Below are 25,324 nucleotides of genomic sequence, written 5' to 3'. Positions count from 1 at the left end.
ACGAGGGAGTCAGAGAACCTCGATGGGAATTTGAGCGTTTGCATCCTTGTCCCGCAGGTGGAGCTCTTACCAGACAGAGAGCCGGACAACGACGGGACCAAGATCAGTGTGAGTGTCACAGGGACAGGCGACAGGGGGCGCGTGCCTTAGCAGCTAGGCAGGCCCAAGGTGAACATTAGTAGTAAATGGATTTTAGATTTTAAAACCTTTTAATTTGTTGTCCCTGAAAAAAAAAAAAAGCAATTTTGCAAACGCAGGATAAGAGCCAGTTATCTCCTCTTTACCTCATTAGGTACATAAAAACTGAAGCGATTTGAGAGTCCATAAGTAAGATTATGTATTAATCATGTAAATACCTAGAAATTAACTAGAGAATCATTTTGGTATCCAAAAAGGTTGTGTGACTTTTTTTTTCTTGTTCTTTGTAACAGTTGTATAAGAGTGAAGGGCTGCAATGCTAAAATGCATTTTAAATTATGGAAATAATTATCCCTTAATAGAAAGTGAAATAGTAATATACAAAAATCTTCCTAGAGAGAGAAAAAAATTAAAGCATCCAAGAAGATTTTGAAATTATAATGAAATAAAAAAACTCAAATTTAAATGTTATTCATAGTGCATCTAATGTAGTTCTAATGCTGGTACTCAAAATCATTAAAATATAAAGCCAAAAGCAAATATAAATTTGCAACCATTACTGGAGAAGACTGACCTATTGAAACTAAGAAAATATTGTTTTACCCCATTGGTTATTAGTTTGAATAATTATATGATGAGAAGAAAATGAAAATCATCTTTTTTGCTATACTTCAAATTAAGCTATGCAGAGTAAATTCATTAATGATACAACTTACTTTGAAAAATGGCTTTAACAAGTTTTCAGTACTAGATATGAAATCGTTTTATAATACAAAAGGAAGAAATCTGCGGAGGATGAATATACTGTTTATTTTTAGATATCTAAAAATTCAATAATCTACATTTTAGAAAAATTTATATTAAAGCTCTTACAATAGCATAACGTGGCGTAAGATTGGGGTTACTTTATAACTAAAAGCATAAAAATATATTGTATGCAGAACTTAAATCTCTCATCTAATTGTGTAATCTCAACATGGAAGAAATATCAAACAACTTAATAACTCACAAAATCACAAACTTTTTTAGAATATTTTAGTTTCAATTTTTCTTACATCACAGAAGCTGTTGTTTTCCTATAATGCTAGGAAAAGCTTGACTGTTAAAATCAATTAATAGTGTTTTTCATAAGCATTTTACTTTGTACATACACATATAATTAGATAGCTTATTGATTGAATATTAACAACTTATCCTTCATGCCCATTCTATACCATCTGAAGAACAGTAACAAAAAGAGCCTTCAGACACATACAGAGACATAATCACATATGCAACTGCAAATAGCAATAGCTAGGTCAGTAGATTATAGAATCTACTGAGTTGAAAAGAGTTCTAGATATGAACTAAGGCAGAAGGTAATTTGCACATTCTGTGTGACCTTAACTTCTGTACTAAACCAACATGTATTAACTTAGATTTTCTGGGAAATATTTATAAAATATTGATAAAGCTTCAACCTCTAGACTACATAGAACTGCATTAATTCAAGCAAAACTGATTGACTGTAATATAAAAATCAGTGTTAAGAATCACTAAGCAAACTTCTTAAACCTCAGTTTACTCCATGGTAAAATGGGATAATAATGATATAAATACTCTGACTACCTCCAGGTGTTAGAAGACTTAGTCAAGAATATATGTAGAACTGACTTCCATTATTTTATAATGTTAGAATATTTATATATAAGTTTGCATACACATAAATATATACTTATGGTTATAATTTAAATGTCAGAAACTACTTGTTATATATATGCTTATATACATATATGTTTATATAAAACACAGAATAACATTTCTCAAATTTTCTTAATTATTTATGGCTGTTTGAAAATGCAATAGCCATTAGCAGAATAACTATATTCTTGTCTCCACTACTTTTATCTGTCTTTCAAAATTAACTCAAACCTGAAATCCTGAATGTCTTATGAAATCTATCATTCTGTCAATCATGGATAACATGATATATATTAAATCTAACTGTTCCAATAATAATATTTAAATATATCATATTTATTATGTATCATGTACATTTTATATAGCTGATATATTAAAAACCTGGAACAAAATTATTAGAAGAAATAAAAAGGTCAATTTCAATTTTGAAAACCAAATCAGTGTTTTATTGATGGCATTGCAATTTCCTTCAAAGGCATCTGGTATATACTTTGAGCCATAAGACTTTAAGTGATATAAACAAGTACCTGAGCTTTGCCACCCAATAACTGTAACCAAGATTACATGAAAATTTTGAGAAAAAAAAAAAACATTAATAGGTGTGGGCCTGTTGTAACAGTACCTTTAGTAATCACCTCAATGTAGGGATAAAAGTATATTCTCACCTCAGCTGTTATGACCAACAAAAGTATTTCTGTGATCTTCCAGATTTGAAGGGGTTAGTTTATAACCCACAGTAAAGAAAAGAGTCTGTATTAACTACGGAGTTGGCCTCATTGGTTTATACTCCATTCATCTGAGTTAACCAAGCAGAGTTAATCCAGTCCCATGTTGAGAAAATGCTGGCACTTCTATTTATCAGAACCTGAAGAGTATGAACCACACTGATAATATGGCTCTGTTTGGACTGACCTCATTATCCTAAGTATGTGAATGTCATTATTAGTGGAATAAAATAAATAAGATCTTAAGATCAGATGTTAAGGAAATAAAAAGCCCCCTGACAGTAGCTATGAGGTCATTAAGGCCCATTAGTTTTCCAACATAACAAGCTCAGGATAAAGAATGAGAACAAAATCATTTCATGCAGCACTTTTTTTTTACCTGCAATTTTTCAGACAGTGAAAGTTCAAGGCAATGACATCTCCCACAAGCTTCAGATTTCCAAAGTGAGGAAAAAGGACGAAGGTTTATATGAGTGCAGGGTGACTGATGCCAATTATGGGGAGCTCCAAGAACACAAGGCCCAGGCCTACCTGAAAGTCAATGCCAACAGTCATGCTCGGAGGATGCAGGCCTTTGAAGCCTCACCTATGTGGCTGCAAGATATGAAGCCCCGAAAGAACATCTCAGCTGCAGTTCCCAGCAGCATCCACAGCTCAGCCAACCAACGGACGCACTCCACCTCCAGTCCTCAAGCGGTAGCCAAAATTCCTAAACAAAGTCCACAATCAGGTATGGAAACCCATTTTGAGCCTTTCATTTATCACTCACAAATCCTCCTCAAAAAATTCAGTCAAATAGAGTAGACAGACTGATATTAGATGTGGTTTTTTGTTTTTTGTTTTTGTTGTTGTTGTTGTTGTTTTAATGGGAGACCTAGTTCAGTTGACATAATGAGTCTTGAGCCATTGAGAGCAGGGGCTGATCTGCTCAGAGGATGTGCATTTGCCCCATTAGTCCCTGTCAGTGCTTCATATCCAGGGGATCTAAGAGCTGGACTCTATTTTTTCTTTCTGTATTTATATGTTGTAAGAACAATAAATCATGTAATGTGGTCACATTATAAATGCATGTTCATTTTCTCTACAGATTTATGTATCAATAATGACCCAAATTAAGAGGCTTTCACTTAATCAAAATGGAAATGAAAGAGATACACCACATCATCAACATTTTTAGCTACCCATAACTTTAAGCAGGACTAGTCTCCAAGGGCTTTTGATTTTGAAGGAGAAACTTCAGCTGCCTGTGATGAAAGTGATGATGATAATGGGAGGAAGTGAGGGGGGATGAAAGGCAATAAGTGGTGCAGAGATAAGGCAACTCCTGTAAATGCGCCTCGGATGCCAATTTAGAAGCTTAGTCACACATTTCCTAAGTCAGCTGTGCAAGTTAAAGCTGTTCTGAATGGCATTAATTTATGCAATCATTCAGCCAATGGAAACTCATTGAAGTTTTAACCTTGATATGAGATACAGGCTTCTTGTAGAGCAGTCTCCTACAGGACCCATGGCTGTCCTGATTTTTCTCTAATACCGACATAATATTATGGGATAAAGAGCACAAAAATATCAATTTATAATAATTTAAGCTTTTCCCTTTTCTGAACAATAATTGATGCTACTAATGGTAATGGAAAATTATATTGCTAATATTTAATAACTTCAGTTATTAAATTAAAAACTCTGACCATCTCATCTTATGTGTATGTATATAGATAGATATAGATATGTATACATGGAGATATATGCACACATCTAAAAAATCATCCTAATCAAATATATGTATGTGTGTGTATATATATATATGTGTGTGTGTATATGTATATACATATATATGCATACATATATTTGACACATATATGAAAGGTACATATATATAAAGATATATATGTATATCTTTAAAGGAATATATCTAAAGAAGATATATATATAATAGGCATATATATAATATATGAATATCTTTAAATCCTTGCTTGTGAAAAATACCTTAAAATAATATTATGCCAGGACTGAGTGTGTAGCTCAATGATAAAGAATTTGCTTAGCCTGCATAATGTGTTGGGTTAAATCCCCAGCACTGCAATCAATCAATCAATCAATCAATGTATGTCAATATAGATTTCTTTATGTTTTCTGTTCTAATAGATATGATTTGTAGATTTATAGGCCAGTTGGCTTAGGGTCCCTGTGAGTTTTCACTGCCTTTAAATGTTAATGAATAGTTCTCCCATGGTGCCTTGGTCATAGTAATTTATCAATCTGATGAACAGATGGCTTAGCCTCTCTGAAATCCAATTTGTATGGCTTTGTCTTATTTTCCTCTTTTTCATTGCCTTTGTTTCTCAAATTAAAGGACAAAACCAACAGAGCTAATAATGGTTTTTATCAACAGAGCTAATAATGATGTTACTTTATATAAGGGTATGCACACATATTTATATCTCAGTTACAATTTTGTAACCACTATTTGAGAAAGATTTAATGTCTTTGGAGGACTTGTCCTCCTCTTCCTTCAGACTATCAAAAGAAGCAGCTAGACTCTACTTACAGAGTAGCCTCAGCAGACAATTTATGATCCAATTAGAGCTCCAAATCACAGAAGTGAAATTATTAGCCTACATAGAATATTCCAAGCCAGATATCATAAATCTGCTTTTTGGAATAAAATCAAACAGATTACTTATTTCAAATGAAAGAGTCTAAACATAGATGAAATGTTCTATTTCTAAGATATTTTCTTTACTTTATGGTGTTAATAATATACTCTAAAATATCCATTTTAATATATTTCTTACTGTGATTGGAGCTAAATTAAAAGCTCTAGAAATCATAAAACAATGAAAATTGTTGCTCATTTTAACTATATCCACCAGATTTGCTCTTAGGTACAAAATTGTTTTTTCTAGAGTTAAGGCTAAAAGGAGAGAAAGAATGCTCTCTGATGGAAGCCTATATTCATTAAAAACTTTTTTCACAAAACTTATCTGCTCATAGCAAAGATTAATCTGGACTATCTCAAAATATTTAATATCTTTTTTTCTACCATATTGGAAAATGTTTTACATAATTTTATCAACATTCTCTCTTTCGGTATTGGGTGTCCCAGTTGCCCATTCCATTCAGTGTAAGTTTTATGCTTGCACAATTATTGTATATAATATAGAACCTAGGATGGATATTTATATATTCACTGTATTACTCACATCCTGGTTTATAATTTTGCTTTAGAATTTTTCAGATTATATTCAAATAAAGCTTACTTCAATACCCATGCTTCATCTATTCATTCATTTATTCACCTTCCATCACTTCAGGAAATGCTTACACCAGGCACAGGGACTTTTGAAAGATATACTCCCTCTCCTCAAGGGGCTTATATTTTAGTTTGTAAGAAAACAAAATACATGGGAATTCTATTTACCATGCATCTTTTGTTTTCTGTTAAAACCAGGACATGGTAAAAACACACAGTTAAAATCTGTTTTTTTACAGGCCAAGGGCTATTCTAGACTTTTATATTTTATGATTTGATACAAGGAGGCATGCTTCTTGTTCAGTATAAATAACACTATAATATTAGCCTGTGTCCAAAAAAAAAGATGGTCTATTTCACCTTTTATTTCATAATTATCTTTGACTTAGTTGACTATATTATTTATGCTAACACACTCAACTCTTAATTCATACTATTTTTCTGTCAAGTAATTTTTGTGTCTATGAAAGAGAAGTGTTAGCTGAAAATAATGTTATATGAAATCTTCAAATTGTAAAACAATTAAACCAGTTTCTCTAAGGCAATTTATACCAAAAAAAAAGATGGAAAGGATAGTTCATGACTATCTAAATATTAAAAGATGGAGATTCAAGTATCATTTAATATGACTAGACTTTTTTAAAAAAGTTAGTGATCATGTTATAGCCCTGTCCTGCTTGAAACTGTTTACCTTTATAATTTTCTTTATCTTTAGAATTTTTCATAAACAAGTAAATTATCTTAAATTATTTTAATTCTACCTAATTTCTTAATCAACAATTAGAACCAAAATAATGAAGAAAATGCTAAAGCTAGATGAAAGTTGGTTTCTGCAGTTTTTTATGTTTCTCATCTCCAGTTCTACCAAACCCTCTCCAGTTTTGTGTACTCATTACCAATGACCAACACTCTTCATATCAAACCTATATCCCTCTATATCCCTTACCTCTTCCTCCTCCTCCTCCTCCTTCTTTTTTTTTAAAATGTATTTAGAGAAAGCTTAGAAAGAAAGAGAAACTCCCACTAAATAATGTATGGAAATAAATACATGGAATTAGAAGTTAAAGAAATATTTGATAGATGTTCAGAGGTGAGAGAATCCTTGATTCTAGCTGGTTGAATCAAGGAGGGCAACCTGGGAGAAAGTATACAAGCAAAGATGGGAAAGATTTTTCAGAGAGAGTGGCATCTAATGGGTTGGAGGTGGAAAATCCTAAGATCTCTACCAGGATGAATTGGTTTAATTCTCTCTTCACAGAGAGCTTGAAGATTTCTGTCCGTTCCCCTCCACTGCCAAATTTTATTCTCCATGTTTCTTCCTGTATCATCCAACATCTCCAGTCCTTTCTGAAGCTAAATATCTCTTCTGTACATCTCTTCTACTGGTCCTTCCTTTGTTCTCTGTTTTCCTTCTCTTCTTTCCTTCTCCCAGCCCACCCTTTCAAACGGGCAGAGAAAACTGGGAAAACAGCTTTCCTGCCCCTCCCTTCTCCATCCTGGCAAAGTCAGATCTTTCAGGGTGGCACACCTAACTGATGCCTGCCATCCTCCAAGAGGGGCACTGTATGCTTTCTCCTGCTTCCTTATACCTCAATACCATAAAGTCTTTCTCTCCCTGGTCAATGTGACTGTAAATGTTCATTCAAGTCACTGGCATCTCCTAAACTTCCAATTACCTCTTATCCTCTGATAAGATCCTTCCCAATTTTCAGGCAGCATTTGTACCCTCATCACTCCTAACACTCTTACCCCTCTTGTCTACTCAGGTTGATTTGCTCTTCACTGGCTTTATCAATCTACCCTCTCCTTTGTTGGCTTCCCCTTCTCAATTAGTGTAATGTCATTCTTTTTCCATTCTCACCTTCTTTATCTTACCCCTGTTCCCCTGGTTTCGATAAAATTTTCCCATTCACAGTTCTACCTCTAACTTCCCTCTGAAGATGCAAAAAAGGCTCATAATTGTTCCATAAACATCTCCACATTTTCATCCTACATGTCCTGGAAAAGATAACTGCACAAGTGTGCATTCCATCGACTGGACTGACAGGGGGAGCCTTTTCTCCCCAACCCCACCCTGAGTTTGGGCTTGCCTGCGACCACTTTGACTAATATAATGCAGTGATGTTATGCTAATTCCATACCTGTCTTGAGGGGGACTAGAAACCTTTTGAAAGCCAACCACCAAATTAGAAGCACAGATAGCTTAAGACCACCTTCCTGAGGGAGGGCTCAGTGTAGGCACTAAACAAGGGAGTGAGGAGGCTGCTAGGACATTCAGACTTGCCAGCCTTCATCCAACTCAGCCCCAGATGCTGTTTCATTGCAGTCACTCTCCAGCTGAGCCCTGGCAAAGCACAGAGCAATGCAAGATAATAGTCAATTGTCTTTTTAAGGCACCTGGCTATTAGGGTAGTTGGTTTGGGGTTTTTTGTTTGTTTGTTTGTTTTGGTTTGTTGTTTTTTTTTTTCACAGCAATATATAACCAAATCTGAGGTCTAAAACTCAAATATTCAGAACTGAATTTATTCTCCTAACTGGCTCTCCCAAAAGAAATGGACTTCCTCCTGTTTTCCTAAACTTTTAATAACATAATCACAATCACAGATTTTGCAAAAACCTTGAAAATGTTCTTATGTCTTCCTCTGTCAGTTGCTGAATTAGTCATTCAGTCCTAGTAATTTCCTTACCAAACATCCTTGAAAAACTTTTTTTTTTTCCTATTCTGCTAACACTGGTTTCATTCTCAACATAAGCCCTCCTTACTTTCTTTATTCCTGCAGTTTCTAATAGTCTCCCTATTTTAATTCCAATGAAGGAACATATCGCAACAGAAGATGTATATTACTATTTCTGGAGCACCATCTCTAATTTTCACAGGCTAATTTCCAGCCCTGTTGTGGGGAGTTCCTAATCCTTACACTTACTCTTGCTACTTGGTATTTCCCCAATGTTTTCAGACACTTCCTTTCCTCTGTGACTCTGCAAATGCTGCTTTCTTTGTGTGAGTCTTTCCCCATTTGCTGAGTTTCTACTCAAATGCAAATTCCTTTATAAAGCTTTCTCCCATTGCTTTAGTCATAATTGGTTGTTTCCTCATCCAGCCTCCTGCAGCAATTTGTTCTCATTTCCTTTGAAGCCCTTATTTTTGCACCCTGTATTGTAATAATTGCCTCATTTTCATGTTCTAAATCCTACATTTCAGGAATTTTTCTCAGTCTCACGCAAACCAGGACAGGTATCCCTCTTTGTTTGTGTGTGACACCTCAAATACTTTTGTAGAGACTCTTTTCTTTGGCGATTACTTTTTCCAGTGTTGAAATTGACTTTGCAAAGGTCTTCTCTTCACTCCTATGATGAACAGCTGGCATTTGTAAGAAAACTGGCTGTGCTTAAGGTTGTAGTTATGTTTCCATGTGTGGAGTCTGTCATTGCTCAGCAGGAATGCTGATTCTCTGAACTCCAAAATATGATTATTGTGTTTTCACCACGAAGCAAACCTGAGTGTTCCGAGGCAGCTGCTGTTACAGCTGCCAGAAGCCAAGATCTCACCAGAGCTCCTATGTTGCTGATAAACATGGCAGGTTTCCAAAAGTAGCCAGATTTAGTAGAAATGATCTTAAAACAGAATTTCAAAGCTGTTGGAGAGAGAGAGATAAGATACTGAGGTTCTAACAAAAGATTGTTTTCCTGATCTCATCTATAAATAAATGGTTTACAGCTTTGAGGTAGAGAGCCAGTTGTAGAATTCAGACCTTAATGTTGATTTTGGTTTAAATGATGCATCTTGGCTGCTTACACAGGTTAAATTAATCTGATCATTGTAATTCTATCAATTAAATGACCACTATGTAAATCAAATGTCTATAAATAAGATGAAAAGCAGATTTGAGGCAATAATTTGGGTAACACAGGCCAAGGAATCTATCTGCTAGAGATATTTGAACCAGAATTTTGCAGATTAAGAGTCTATACTGGTTAAATTCTCTAACAAACCATATTTATTTACACATTGGAATCCAGTCACTATCTGGGCCTATAAAACCAAGGCCCCTTGCTTGGCTAGATGGGCTTTTCCATACATGACTAGCTGTGTGAAGGTTATTGAAGGGACGTGAAGCAGAATTTGTCAAATGATTTGTCCCAAATGATTTCACAGTCCTGTGACTTCAGGAAAGTACAATAGGAGTAGTTTTCTGGATAATATGACCAAAGGGTCAGAAGACTGCAGAAAAGACTTCATTCTTTTGATCAAAGTAACATATATGCTAAGAAGAGCAAAATAGGGCAGGGACTCCTTCTCTGGAGGATCACTTCTGCCACTGATGTTTGGACAACATGCAATTGTGCATTCAACACAGCATGAAAGGTCCTAAATAAACAAGGAGGTACTTCTTAGACCTTCTGCCTCTGGCACCAGAGGAAGCCATAGTGCACAGTGGTTAGACAGGCAGATGGTTCACAGCTCTGCTCCGTAACTCATCGCTATGTGCTTGTTTCCTCATTTCTTTAATAAAAACTATAGAATGATCAGAGTTATGAAAATTACATATGGAATGTGACACATTTAAGACTTGGCACTTAATAATCGCTTAACAAATGGCAACTAGTTATGGTATTAATATGACTGTCATTGTATTGCTTGTATATTATTATGATTATCAGCAATCAAAGGACAAGAGTGAAGATGTCTATCTAATATTGATCCTTTCCAAGACCCACAGTGGATGCCCGAAATTGCACATAGTCTGAATCCTACAGATGCTATTTTTTCCCCTCTGTGTACACAATGTGTACTAAAGTTTAATCTATAAATTGGATAAAGAGGAGGTTAGCAACAATAACTAGTAAGAAGATTGGAAAAATTATAGTGTAATAAAAGTTTGGTGTACATGATCTTCGTCTCCTAAGAGTCAAGACAAATATTAATTTTTTGGACAGCAGTTGTTCTCAGTGACTGAAATGAAATCTGTAAATAAGGAGGCAACACTGCAAATGGTCAATTCCACTCAGCAAATATTTTCTTTATTTGTTGTGGAGAGGTGACAAGCTAAAGAAGGGAGAATGAGAGTCTTTATTCATGGCTTATGCCTTGTTTATAATTTCAGATATTTCTTTTGTCCTTCTGTCATACCATTAATTGATGATAAATTTTTCTCTATACAACCATAACATATTACCCACCAGCTGTCTTGCCTAAGCTGGTAACTAGATCCTTATGGTAGTACACAATAAAATTCCAAAGGATTTTTATGAATTTGACCTGAATATGCAACATGTCTATTCAGATGTCATAACTATATGAACTCTCTGCTATATGACTTAAGTAAAAGCTTTCAAAAGAGACCCTATGAATTATTTAAGTCACAAAGTAATTGGAAATACATATGAAAAAAATACCTCAGTGAAAATATATCTAAAAGCCTTTTAAAAAGAAAATAAAGTAGAAACCTACAATAAAAATTCAGTTTGTGATATCATATATGTTCATATTTGATTCCCAGATTAACTATCTACCCTTGTCACTAACCAAAAAAATCCCTCTGAATCTTAAAAAAAATCTTTATTTATAAAACTGATATGGATATAGGTATATAGATATAGATATATCTATATATCTATATCCATATCCATAAATATATATATATATATATATATATATATATATATATATATATCCCCCAAGGTCATATTCAGCCTTAAGTGAGATAATGAATTTTAAACATCTAACAAAGTAAATAAACTTAGCTTGTAAGGGAGCTCAGTAACTGTTCATTTTCTTCCTCTTTACCTATTAAATATGAAAATATATTATTAAGTACTATTATTTAAGAGAACAATAAAGAAACATAAATATAAAAATGAAAAGATAAGAACATTCTAAAAGTATATAAAATAACACTTGAAGAATTAAAAATATAACAATTAGAGAACAACTTATTCAATTACAAGAAGCCAAAGGAAAATGGAAAATGTTACCACCATATATATATATATATATATATATATATTCACTTTTGTATATATATATGCAAGTGAACTCTGATTCAAGAGCTAAGCAAAAAAGAAAAATCAAATACAGGAAAAATAGCATAAAATCAGAGGCCTAAGGCTTTCAAATTTTAAAATTACAAAATAATTTACAAAGGAACATAATATTTTAATATAATCCAAAACATTTGTTTTAAGAGAATGTTTTGTTTACCTATTAAGAGTTACATATACTCTGATTATGTAATCCACAACTCCAACACTGAGTTGAAACTTCTTTCTCAAGGAAAATTTGGCAGGAAAGACCATTCATGGGGCTTTCTGGTGTGCAGCCCACGTATCCCTGAAATTATACTCCCAGGAGGACACTGCAAGCAGATCAGTAGTATATCAGATATGAACTTTTGAACATTGACATTCAGCACACAGTTAATCATATATGTGGAACTTTGCAAATGACCTAGAGAAGTCATCTAATTCATGCATTAAAGCATAAAGTGATTATTATGCAGTTTCTAGAATCATGTTTTCAAAGAATGTTTAGTAGTCTTAGAAAAGACCCAATATATAATAAAACTTGAATATTTATGTTCACACAAATGTACAAATGTGTGTACATTTGTGTGAACATAAATATATACATTTGTGTGAACATAAATATATGAACATAAATATATTTCATAAATCACTGTTATGAAAGTAGTAACTCAGAAATTGCTTAGTATTGAAATAAAGAATTTTATATATATACACCCATATGCATATATATGATATATTATTTTTCTGGGTGCCATGTAGAGAATCATACTATTAAGTTGTTCTTCTAAACAGATAGGTATGATCATGATGCATCTATATTGATTAAATAAATTAAGCACACCTACCATCTATAAATAAAATATCATGCAATTATTTGTTATGATTCATTCAGCCCCCAATTCAAAAGATTAAAATGATGAGCACTTAATCATCGTTGGGGATAACATATGGAAATCAACATACAGGAAAAGTTATAAATAACCAGAATTTTTACTTGATATGGTTGCTTCAAAAAAGTATTAGAGAGCACTTTTGCATGAATACAGAATCTTTTATGTTTAAAACAGACTCAATTATAGGTGGAATGCCGGCTTGAATATAGTTAAAGCTAGGAATTACGATTGCTAATTTTTTGAAGCTGACACTATTGAACTATTAAAAAATTAAAGATGAAATTAAGCAAATTTTAGCTTCATAGCTACAAACATTTTAATGACAATTAAATAATGTTTTCCGATACTCCAAATTTCAAAATATAAAGGTATCAGCTACTGTGCAATGACAGGGACTATTATGGGATCAATGTGTTTCATGCTTAAGTGTTCTATATTGCAACACATCCTTAGCAATGTCTTCTTTGGCCCTTTGTAAAATATTTTCTTTTTAATTTTTCTGATTAAACAATATCATATGCCAAAATGGCAGTTCTCTCATTACCAGCATAGTAAATGATTAATTTGAAAAAATGCTATGTTTAGAGAACAAGCAGTAGAATCACAGCCACTAAATTTAAAAAATCTTCAGAATTTAAAAATTCATTCTATTTCAAACTATATGAAAATATCATAAGGGATCTGAAGATATGAATTGTGTCTCTATGCTTTTGGTGTTATTATAGCTCCTAGAAGTGTGCTTACCATATAAGTAGAGTTAAGTAAATGTTTAGGGATTGAAAATTTATGTTTGGGTTTACATAAAATAAAAAACATTTATGAGGAGAAAGCTAAGAATACATGTGAATTTAGTGCATCTTCATGAAAACAACTGTGGACCGTTAATGTAAGAATGGTCAGAGAATATTGGAAAATAGTTCTTGGATCATTCTTCCTTACATACTGAATGATAACAATTATGTACATTTATCTAAAATAATATTTAACAGCCAATTTATCTAAGATGTTAGATAAAGAGTCCTTGACAGCTGCTCACTTCTATCCTTTGATTTGCATGTCTTGAATATTATGTGTTTAAAACTGCTTCAAATATCTTTGATTATTAAATCCTCATAGTTAAGAAGAAAATTTCTGATGTGAAGATAACTTATTAAACATTCTAACTCAGAATATTTCAAAGCAAATAGATTAAGGAAAAGGGTAAAACCAGTAATTCAAACTTGAAAAATATATGGGCAGATTTTTCCTTATGTTAAAATAAATGTGTTCTCTGAAGACATATGATTGATGATTTGTGTGTCCTGTAGACACTAGGTCCTCAAATAATTTCTTCCTTAAAATCAAACATTGTTGAACAACAAAAATAACTATTTAATTTAGACAAATTATTATATATGGTAATATCTTTACTTTTTGATTTACATAAGATCATGGAAACTAAAATCTCATATTCACAGCTAACTTTACTTTCTTCTCTTTTTATTACATTTTTCACTCTGAATTCCTCAGTTGATAATTCTTTAAAAATATGAGATGGTTTTCCTTTTTTGAAGAGGAATTTTTCTCTGAAGATATTGAAGATAGGGTCTATAACATGAAAAAGGAGTGTAGTTGAGAGAAGATATTCTTTATTTCACCAATTAGTGAGCAATTGCTCAAATATTTAGCCAAACTGACACCTACTTTCTCAATGCAGAAGTTATGAAAATATATTTAATAATTTCTCTGGCCCCATTACTTAATATCAATACTATTAGCTGTGGTATACTTTCTATCAGTTTCCTTATGCAAGCAAGTGTCCTTACTACTTTGGGAGTAGTAAGAACTACTACTTGTGTACCCAGGACTACTCCTGTTGTAGATTGTGTACCCAGTCCACTTACTACTTTGAGAGTAGTAAGTGGACTGGGTACACAATCTCTGTAAGGAGGTCATCCCACATGGATGTCAATTATCTTCATAATTTTCTCTACTTCATTCCCAAAATTAAATGCACATATGTAAGCCTTTAGTCAAACATTATTGAACATTATCAGTGCAAAAACCACATGTGTGCAATCCCTAATATGTATTGTGTGATTAATCAAAGTCTGGATTAACATCTACCTTTTCATTATAAATAAAAAGGTTGTTAATTAACAACAAAAACATACAAGCAGAAAGTATATTTAAACCCTTTGAATAAATAATTTCAAACATGTTACCAGCATTTATTTGTTGTCATAAATGTAATGCTAATTATGAATGAAAAATATAAATTTATCCTCTAAGGCAGTTATTAAATATATGTGACACTAAAACTTTCTTCTTTGAAAACATTCTGTTTTTCCACCAAACCATATTGTTTTCCATTTTGTCAAAGCCTCTTAAATTTCCTTATACTTTAATCAAGCAGAATTGAGAAAGCATAGAGTTTTATGTATGAAGAACTGCCAAATAAAATATTGAGACACAAAGTAATTTGTAACAACTTAGTTCTAGCTTCAAACAAACTGGATGGGAACTTCAGCTATACTCCCTACTTACTGAGGAAACTCGAACAAATTGCATAAACTCTCTCAGCCTCAATTTCCTACCAGAAAATGATTATTAACACCTGTGGGATCATAGTCAAAGGTAAAGAAATAATAAGTGATCAAAAAATACTAGCTGTCTCCATCACAATGATCATCCTGGCTGCAAAAAATCAGTTTTTACTCAGATGGGTGAGTTACATGAAAATGTGCTATGTTAAGATGCACTCTAGTCTTTGATGGAGGAAGGCAGAATGACTTAATGTGTCCACTCTTCAGTAACTGGGGAAAGTAGACATCCTGAAAGGCTGCAGTAACTGGTTGTAGGCAAAGGGAACATCTGGAAAATTCTGTGGTGAATGGGGTATCACCCCTGTGTCTTGCCATGCAGTCCTTGTGTTCATGGGCAACTAACTGCTCTTTTTCCCTCAGCTACACTAAGAGGCCTCATAACTAGAATGGAGCTGTAAATTTGCTGACTAAAGGAAAGCAAGAAAGGAAACTTAAGCAGCTCCTGCCAACAAGCTGGGGCACAATAAAATCAGCGATTTATGTATTAGGTCAAAAAGAAGCACATTTCTTTTAAAAAAAATGGATTTCTGGAAGAAATTGGCACTGGAACTCTAAGAATTCTAATAAAAATATATTCTTCTCAAAAAATTATAGGATAAAATCATCCTATTATTTGACCTTTCCCCTTCAATAGCAATTTAGTATGTGCAAACCTGAATAAAAATTACATTAAAAGCTAGCTCAAATTTTCTCACACAGATATTTTTCTTTCTTAAAGCTGACAACTGTTATAAAAGAAAAGGATGTCAAAGGGGCCTGTCTATTCTAAGCACTGTAATGGACACTCAGTTCTTTATAAGCTGGACTTTTTCACAGACAAAAAAAAAAAATAGACTATTGCTCCTTTTTGTATTGGAGGGATTTTGTCTTTAGGTTTATCCATATGAGCTTCTCTGATATTCACTTTTATGAAATAAAGATTCTGGAATCACTCTGGAGCACAGGGGGAGAGAATTTGTGTTCTTTCTTTCTTCTTGCTTCATTTGATTCCACTAGATAAACAAGAATAAAGCAGAGAAAAGCTTTTCGAGAATCATGCCTGAAGTTGCAGGCAGATGCCCTGAATGGAGAATGTTCCCTACATCTAAGCTGACTAAAAGTTCTGTTCACATAGAAAATTAATGCGTCAGAAAATATTCAAAAGCAAGAGAAAATGGATAATTGAAGAGCTGGTAAAATTTATACGAGACAAATTGTTTGGGTAGTTGTCTCAATCCCTCTACTTGATTATTTGAAGTAAATTCTCCTTTCCTGCTAATTTTTCCTAGTAACCAAGAGCTCTGCTTTTCATTCTCTTCCTCTCACTAACTAGTGGTGGCACTTTGAACAATTAGCTTAGGCTTTCTTGGCCCCAGACTATGAAACTTGAGTCAAAAGTGTAGGGGAAAAAGGTTTTAGAAAGAAAAGGGACATGTCACATTAATGGTGGAACCACATCTCAATCAACCATTCAAGTGAATTCAGAGCAATCTTTAAGTTCCAAAAGTCTATAGTTGGAAAAATTAAAAATATTCTTGTATCAGAAGACATTTGTTACATGATAAAAAGCAAAACAAACCTTACTTATTATTAACATCTGGGAAAACTAAGATACTGGTGATGTTTCCATATCCAATATTTGTCATTTCAGAGGTAGAGACAAATTAAATTTCATGAGCAAAAAAGTTTTCTCTAAGATGTGTTGTGTCCAACACATTTATTTCTGAAAATATTAGTGTACATTTCAATAATAATGATTTAGCAGCTGTGAGGACATTGGAGTAACATTACTTGCCTCAGAGAGTTCCAGAAAGAAGCATCTCCAAGGTCTGTGCTGACCTTACTGATCTGTTGTCTTCTTTCTGTGGCTATGCTTTACTTCCTATTGTTTGTGCATCAGAAAGTGAGTTATTTCATGTTGCTGAGATACTTTTCCCTGATCTGTATGTTTACTGGGCAGGGATGTTGAGAGGATTAACTAAAATAATGTATGTAAAGTGCCTGCTTTCATATTGCTTGATACACATCAAATCCCCCAGACATTTTTAAAATTATTTTTATATTTGTTATTGTGGACATTAAGATGAGCAAGATGAGGGAGTGGCATTGTTGAAAATATCCAATTTCTCCCAGCCTGTGGATCCTAGATACAGAAAGCAATAGCAGTACAGATGGAAGTTTAAAAAGGAAGGTACTGAAAGAGAACTAAGCTCTCCATCTGGCAGACAGATAAGAGGGGCAGCAAATGGGATAGAGGGAGAACAGTTGCCTGCTACTGCAGACTACCCAGCCTGCGAAAGTCTCCCTCAATTGAATGATGTGGAGAAGATGGGATACTAACCTTACCATGAAATGATACTCTCTGACAACATGGAGGAGAGTACAACTGTTGAAACAGGCAATATCCAAAGGTCATTCAACTGCACACCATTTCTGGCTTGCTTGCTGAAGATATCCAAACTCCTGAATACTGTGCTTTGATTGTTTTTAATTTTTATTTTTCCCCCAAAGAAATAGATGAAATTTCTGTTATTCTGTGAAATGATAATTATAGTGAAAATAGTATCTTTGAGGCTGTTTCTGTATTGATCCCTGGTCAGACTGTTCATCACATTCTTCCAAACGACTTGCTTATGCACATCTTGGAGGCCAATGCCAACACTAGCTATTACATGAGGATTAAGAAAGGATGAGAAATGGGGCTAGGAATATAGCTCAGTTGGTAGAGTGCTTACCTTGCAGGCACAAGGCCCTGGGTTCAATTTCCAGCACCACAAAAAAAAAAAAAAAAAAGGATGAGAAATCGAAGCTTTATTTCTGTACTAAGACTTCTTAGATTATTCCTTTCCATCTACAAAATGGAGAAAACACCTCCCCTACCTTATAAAGACATGGGGAATCACACCTCAGAGCACACTGTGAAAATCTTTAGGCATAAAAACAGAATAGAGCATCTAGTTGAGGAGCATAATTAAATGGCGTTAGGAGTCCAGGAGAAATCTCTAGGCCCAGGCATGCTACATAAACATTTTCTTTACATAATTGAGATAATAGCATCTCCCCCTTATTCTTCCCAGGGTATTTTATGTTGGGAGGAAAAAGTTAAAAAAAAAAACAAAACTCAAAGCCTTGTTGTAGATAGAGTAATTTGAAAAAAATGCTAAATATTTTAGTCCTTTCTTTTAATGTGTGATCCAAAGGATAAGACATGACATAATGAATTAGAAGCAATGTAGTCCAGGTGAAGGTCACAAGAGAGGCAAAACCAAAATGCTGCTGAAATTCAGAGGAAAGAGAGATCACAAGCTGGTGAGAATAGATAAAATGGAGGGCAGGTTATCTCAGGGCAATAGTTGCTTAAATGTATGATCTCCTTCAGGAGATAACAGATTATCTACCTGGCCTGGACATAGAGCAAAAGAAACCAAATTAAACAAAATAGGCTCACCTATTTTGATATAATGTTGTGGCTTACTGATATGAAAACAAATAACAATACAGAGTGGTTAAGCTTATGTTAGAAAACATAGAAGAAGTAAGTATCTTATTTGAGAGCTCAGAAGTGACTGGCATCCAAAGAAAGTAGCACTCAAGGCTCCTGACAGCAATCCTGGCTCTCATTATTTCACATAAGTGCAATGTTTATGTAAAAATAAGAATAAAGCATGAGTCGCCAAAGTTGGTTCTTGACAAAATCATATTTCAAAAGAATTAGACCACAATATATTTGATAAACAATAATGCTTTATGCAAGTAGTATACATATGAATGAAAATTATAATGGTGATTAATTTTTAAATTACACAGGACCAATATCAGCATTTTAGGTTCTTAAGTTTCACTGTCTAAAAGCCTTGGGAGTAAGCCTCTCATCATTCAAGACATAAATGAAAAAGCAGAGAAAAATAAAAAAACTAATGAGTGATTTGATGACAATACAGATTTGCCTTAGAATTTACTACATTGGAAAAATGTTTTGTAATTGTCCTAACAGAAATAAATTCTCCACTTAAAAATATGCCCACAGTGGTTGTACACAATCCTAAAAAAAAAAATGGTTGATTGCATAGCTGAAGGCAGTTCAGAATTTTAGTAGCCTTAAATTCTTCACAATATAAAACGGGATTTCTTTCCCATTGAAACTATGCTTTAACTTGCACTTGCTGGATGTATAATAGGAAATGTTGGGTCAAAATGAAGCAGCTTCTCCCTCAATATTTATAGGGATGATGGGGCCAGGCATATCATATGAAAAGTTGATGAGTAAAGAAAGAAGCAACATAAAATGTGCAATTTTAGCAAATTTGAGCTAGTCTGCAATACACAAGCTGAAGAGGAAGCTACTATTTCATGAAATATTTTTAAAAGACTATGTCATTCTACCCAATTTTATTATTTTCAGCTGTTTTAAACATTTTCTTCAATACCAGACATATTTTGTGCAAAATATTAAGTGCCATTGGCTACTTAAGAAGCCGTGTACTAATTTCTTTTTTTTCCTTTCTTCTCTTTTTCATCAAATGAATCCTTGTTAAAGAATCATTCATCAAAACCTTACAGGAATATATGCTTAATTTTGGAAAGCTCTGATACTAGTGATTCTACACAGATTGTGTGTATTTTCTTTGAATGGTCTTTGTACTTAGAGCTACACATAGACTGAAACGTCACTTTGTATTTCTGAACCTTGTCATCCAGCTTGAATATGGAAATACTCTTCAGAGTCCCACCGCTAAGGTCTGGGTCTTCAGTTGTTAGGTGTCTGGAGGAGATATGTTACATACACAGGCCACCTCCCCAAAAGCCAATCAATGACAATACTTAAGTTATGTTTTATGCATATGAATGAGGATTATAATGATGATTAATTTTTAAATTACACAGGACCAATATCAGTATTTTAGGTTCTTAAATTTCACTATCTAAAAGCCTAGCAGAAAAATGGTAATGTGCGTCACTAAATGTCCATTTCAAGTTAAGAAATGCTAATTCTAATGTGACATTTTGAGTGGCAAAGGGTTGTGCCACAATTTTTATCATTGCCACTATGGAACCAAACATGATTTAACTGAAATATTTTAAAAATTGAGCTTCCCCATGCTTATTCCCCTTCTAAGTCTTTTAACCATCTCCCATCAAGACAGAAAATAAAGGCTCTATGCCTCATTGCATTTTTGTTTTTCACTAACAAAATGACATTTTGTTCTGTATATCCTTCATACCTAGTAGTTCATTGGAGAGAATATGTGAAGGAAAAAAAAATGCAAAAGTACAGTTTAATTCCTCCCCTTTGATAGTGATGGAACTCTTTCAAGAATTTCTAGTTCTTGATAGTACTAACACCTCCTCCAACTTGAAGGACAGGTAACTGAGAAAGATCTGACCCTAAATGTAAAGCCCAGAGGCTCCTCCAATGCAACCCCCTCTCCCTGGCTCCTCCAATGCAACCCCCTCTCCCAGTTGAGCAGCCTGCTGCTGTCAGTTTTTCTGCTTCTCCTGTGGTTTTATGCTAATTCTAGGATAAGGGGGCATGTGATCTTAGATGCTACTGATAGGAACAAGTACATGATTATAGGGAATGATCCTCAAGGAATTCCTTGAGGGAACGTATTTGGATTCTTCTCAGGCCTCCCAACCATGAGATGGCATTGTTTGAAAACAGACAAAACAAACGCCACCAACTTCCTGGGACTGAAATACTTTGTATGTGTTGTTATTTGCAGTGCATGCCAAGACATTCATGAGCACCAGAGCCAAGCTGGCGAGCTAATTAAATATATATATGTATGTGTTTAAAACAGCCTAATAAGGAGCATTGGAAATCTTCAAGATGAGCGAATATCTTATAACTTCTTCCGCAGGTGCGAGGATAGCTACAAGCCATGGACTTTCTGTCCTGCTTCTTGTTTGTGGCTTTGTGAAGGGTGCTTTGCTTTAATCTAAAGTGCTGACTTTTTTCCAATATCACTTTCTCTTCTTAAAGCAAAGAGCAAATCGCCTGTAAAATCTACGGAGCGGACAGCAAAGTTGACCCTAAACTCCAAGCATCATTCCGCACCCTCTGTACTCTAATTACCTACACAAGGAGCGCCTGCTTCCGGAACCATAAATGAAGAGGCTATCACATGCTTTGTTGATAATATTTTCTTTGGCAAATCACACCTGATCTTTTCTTTCAAGACAATTAGTGTGAAGTGATAGAACATTTTCTAATAGCAAGATCTATTTTTTTTCCTTTTCTTTCCGCAAAAAACAAAAAATTAAAAAAAAAAAATTCATCATCTCACAGACTGCTCAGGGGTTGGCCTGAAAGTTATCGGTATAGTAAATATTTACTATGGATACCACTGATTTCCTACTAAAGGACCCACTATCTGCAGGAAGCAAACAGAGATCAAAATTCAACAGAACACAAACTATCACCAAACAAAAAAACCCTTTTGTGGGCAAAATTATCAACATTTACAGTCAACAAGGAGAACATTATTTTAAACAAGGAATAATCAAAGAAATTTTTTTTAAAACTTCTTTTTTTCTTGGATTATTTTTTTTCTTCTTTTTCTTGTTCAATGGTGGCAAGTGCTGATAATGGCCAATCCCTCAATCCTGGGAGGTTTATATAAATACATTTTCAGTGTTCTATATTTCAATTCATTTTGCAATTACTGTATATGCAAACTCAACAAATTCTGTAAATTGCTTATAGTACGTGTGATATAACTTCAAAGTAGATATACTACAACCTTCATGCAAGCTGATTTTTATCATGCTATATAAAATATATACATATGAATGTCTATATGTTGAGCCACCAACCAACTTCTTTTAATAGTGTTTGTTTTTCATTTATAATTCATATATTGTATAAATTTGCAGTGCATTGTTTCACTTCCACAGGTTTGACAGCTGCAGATGGTCTCTGTTGTCCTCTACTTCCCTCTGGAAAAAAAATGCATATTCAAAATTGTATCTGTCTCTGATAAATGAGCTTTGTTGTGTGTATGCTATGTTGGAATTTACTATGTTGAACATCCCTTTAAATACGGTGTTTATTGAGGTTTGAGGGTCTCTTGACTCTGAAGAATGCACACTCTGGTTTTGACATCTACTCCTCTGTCATCATTATTCTATCATCAGAAAGGAATGTTGTTTCTAGAAATTCTGCCTTGGAGGCCAGCATGGGGAAAGTGAAGCAGACCCCTTCCTTTCCTACTTTCTTGGGAGAGCACGTCTTGGTATGGCTAAAGGATGCTGTTTCCCTTGAACTTCATGAATTTTTGTAGCTTTGTCATTCTGTTATTTGCTGCTAATTATATTTAAATGTCTCCTACTTAAAAATTAAAATTTAGTTGCTGGCTAAATATAATATGCAAATGATGACTGCAAATCCCTGACTAAAGAAGATAAGTGTTCAGGTTTCACGGGTTAAGTGAGTTATAATTTTAAATATTCCATTCTTATTTTTGATTTTATAATAACTAGACTATTTTACTTGGAACCTTTTTTTACTCTTGCAAAGAAAGATAGAACTCTTAATGTGCTCCACATACACTGTGGAATCGATATGGCTTGAGAAAGAAATGACCTAAGTTTTCCTTCCAGAGAGATTCTTCTATTTTCTTTCATTACAAAACCAGAAGATCATCTGTGTGGGGACTATGTACTCCCAGTCTAAGATCCTAAGTGGAAGCCTGAAGACAATGAATAGTTCACTTTTCAAAGGTAAATGCATTGACTCTGCCATTTAGTTTTAAGCAAGGTGCATATTTTCATAGTATTCTAGACCTTATCTTCTGAGAAATAATGTTTTATTCTTTTCTTGCCATTCTTCTTGTTCATTTGGTTTATTATTTCAGTCAAATGGGAAAAATAAAGGTTTTGATTGCCCTATTTTATTAACTTAGAAATGTATTTTATTTCAAAGTTTAATATTTTAAAATGCATAAAATAATGGTAAGATAAATATCATCTGTTACATTTATATGAAGTTTAAGGATTACATACAATAAAGTGTAAGTTAGTATACAGATTCAAATTTAGTCAAGCTGGGAAAATCCACCATGTAATATATTTTTTCTCAAAGTACAGGTAATGAGATTAGTAAATTCTAAAGCAAGACAGACTTGCACCTGTAACAATGTTCACCATGCCCATAATAAAGGGCATATGCTAGTTTTGGGAGAACACTCATGAGACTCATTTTATCAGTGTTCAAAATAATGAAAACTTACTTGTCACTGGGCTAGCAATAGTCCAACTCACTGGCCATTTTGAGAAAGAACATGGTTTATTATCTGTTTGATCCAAACTGAGACAATTATTGTGGAACCTTAAATAGTAGGACAAAAGCTATAACACATTGCAGAGACCTTCTAGTGGTTTTCATCTTTATCCCTTTGGGGCTATAACTTTGTGTGTATCCATAACTGTGGAAATGAATAAAGATTGAATAATAAGTTATCTAGCCTTCTCAACCTTGTTTTCAAGGTTATGTGGTGTCTTTGATAAGACAGATTCATAGAAAGCTGGAATCATTTACTTGAATTCAAGTCAGATCCTTTGTTCTTTCTTAAAAATTTACAGACTGATTACAAATTATGCAAAGGAAAACACTTGAGGATAAGATAACAATCTTCTCTAAAGCAGATGCTCTTACTTTGGATTAGTTAATAAACTTGGTAGAGTCTATGAATCTAACAAAATTATAGTCACTCACCACACACACACACACACTTACACAATATGGTATAATATATACATGATGTTTACTTTCTATTAGGCATAATGAGTAGTCTAAAGATGATTTAGAGTATAAAGGAGGATATGTATATATTATATGTAAATACTATGTCATTTTACATGAAAGAATTGAGCATCCGCAGATTTGGGTATCCCAGGGAGTTCATGGAATTGATCCCCTCCCTGAAGATGCTAGGGATGGCTATATATGTATATTTTTGCATATGTGTATTGTTTTATGGAGGTGGTCCTTCACATTCATTGATTCTGAAAGTGATTTAGTTACGATTTGCTCACCTAAAACTTAGTAATTAGATGATTTTGAGAACAGAAGGGGACCTGGTTACAATATGTTTGAATTGGTTTGCCTTAAAGCTCTTGGAAGCAAGACATGTTCAGGGAAATATATTAGGACACACACACACACACACACACACACACACACACATTTGGCAAAGAAAACATATATTTTTAAGTCCAGAAAAAAAATCCTTTAGATTTGTTACAGATGGAGTAAGAGATATGGGGTGATATTTGTCGAATTTTTGTAACAGATGCTAATGTAATTTTGCAAAGGTTTCACAGATACTATTCAAATAAGTGGTCCTAGTATTGACCCTGTATTTAAAAAATATAAAATATTAAATATAGCTGTTTTAGTTTGTGTAAAGAAATAATATTGCAGAAGATAAATGTAATCTCTCTGAGATAATATGCAAACTCTGATAATTATATATTAGAAATAAGACTATAAAGCTATAAAATATATATGCACATAATTTCAAGTGTTTTGCCCCAATAATTTTATTTTTAGACCTATTCATATTTAAGGGGATACTTAGTCATTCAGGAAGTATGAAGACTTAAGGGCTTCAATCATTAAATATATAACGTCCTTTCCTATATCTAAGGAGTGTCAGACAGATAACATTCAAAAGCAAGAAATTCTAACACCTGAGGATGGTGCAAAGGGGTGTGACCAGAAGGTCAGAGGAGGCTTCTCTGTAGAGGTGGCATTTAAACATACTTTAAATATGAATCCAGTCCAGAGAGAATCTGGAAGAAGGAGTTTCAGGGAAAGAGAGCAGCTTGTGCAAAACTCCTTGAAGCAAAGTCCACCCAGGCTTGTTCAGGGACTGCACTGAGGACAAGAGCACACAAGTGGAGGATAAGATTGGGCAAGAAAACACCAGGCAATACTGAGCCAAGGAGAGCAAACAGGGTCCTGGAAGAGTTTGTGAACTTCCAGTGTGAACTCCTATTCTGAAATCAGGGTCACTGCCTCTTTCTGGAGTCTGACCTCTC

At 33.9% G+C, this 25,324-nt stretch overlaps 1 protein-coding gene across 9 annotated transcripts in view; it reads left to right on the top strand.

Moving 5' to 3' along the window:
* Vstm2a (V-set and transmembrane domain containing 2A) overlaps positions 1-25,324 on the top strand; it is a 78,074-nt gene that overhangs the window by 4,014 nt on the left and 48,736 nt on the right. For 3 of the 9 annotated variants that reach the window (XM_078039724.1, XM_078039723.1, XM_078039722.1), the window contains 3 exons: positions 58-108; positions 2,937-3,273; positions 22,883-23,002. In XM_078039724.1, the coding sequence (XP_077895850.1) occupies positions 58-108; positions 2,937-3,273; positions 22,883-23,002 (508 nt within the window). The other 6 variants (XM_013363818.4, XM_005337411.5, XM_021734625.3 and 3 more) reach the window with 6 other exon arrangements.

The sequence above is a fragment of the Ictidomys tridecemlineatus genome, chromosome 2 (genome assembly GCF_052094955.1).
Source record: "Ictidomys tridecemlineatus isolate mIctTri1 chromosome 2, mIctTri1.hap1, whole genome shotgun sequence".
Taxonomy (NCBI): Eukaryota; Metazoa; Chordata; class Mammalia; order Rodentia; family Sciuridae; genus Ictidomys; species Ictidomys tridecemlineatus.
Note: the sequence above shows the minus strand (reverse complement) of the source record. Positions and strands in the feature narration are given on the sequence as shown.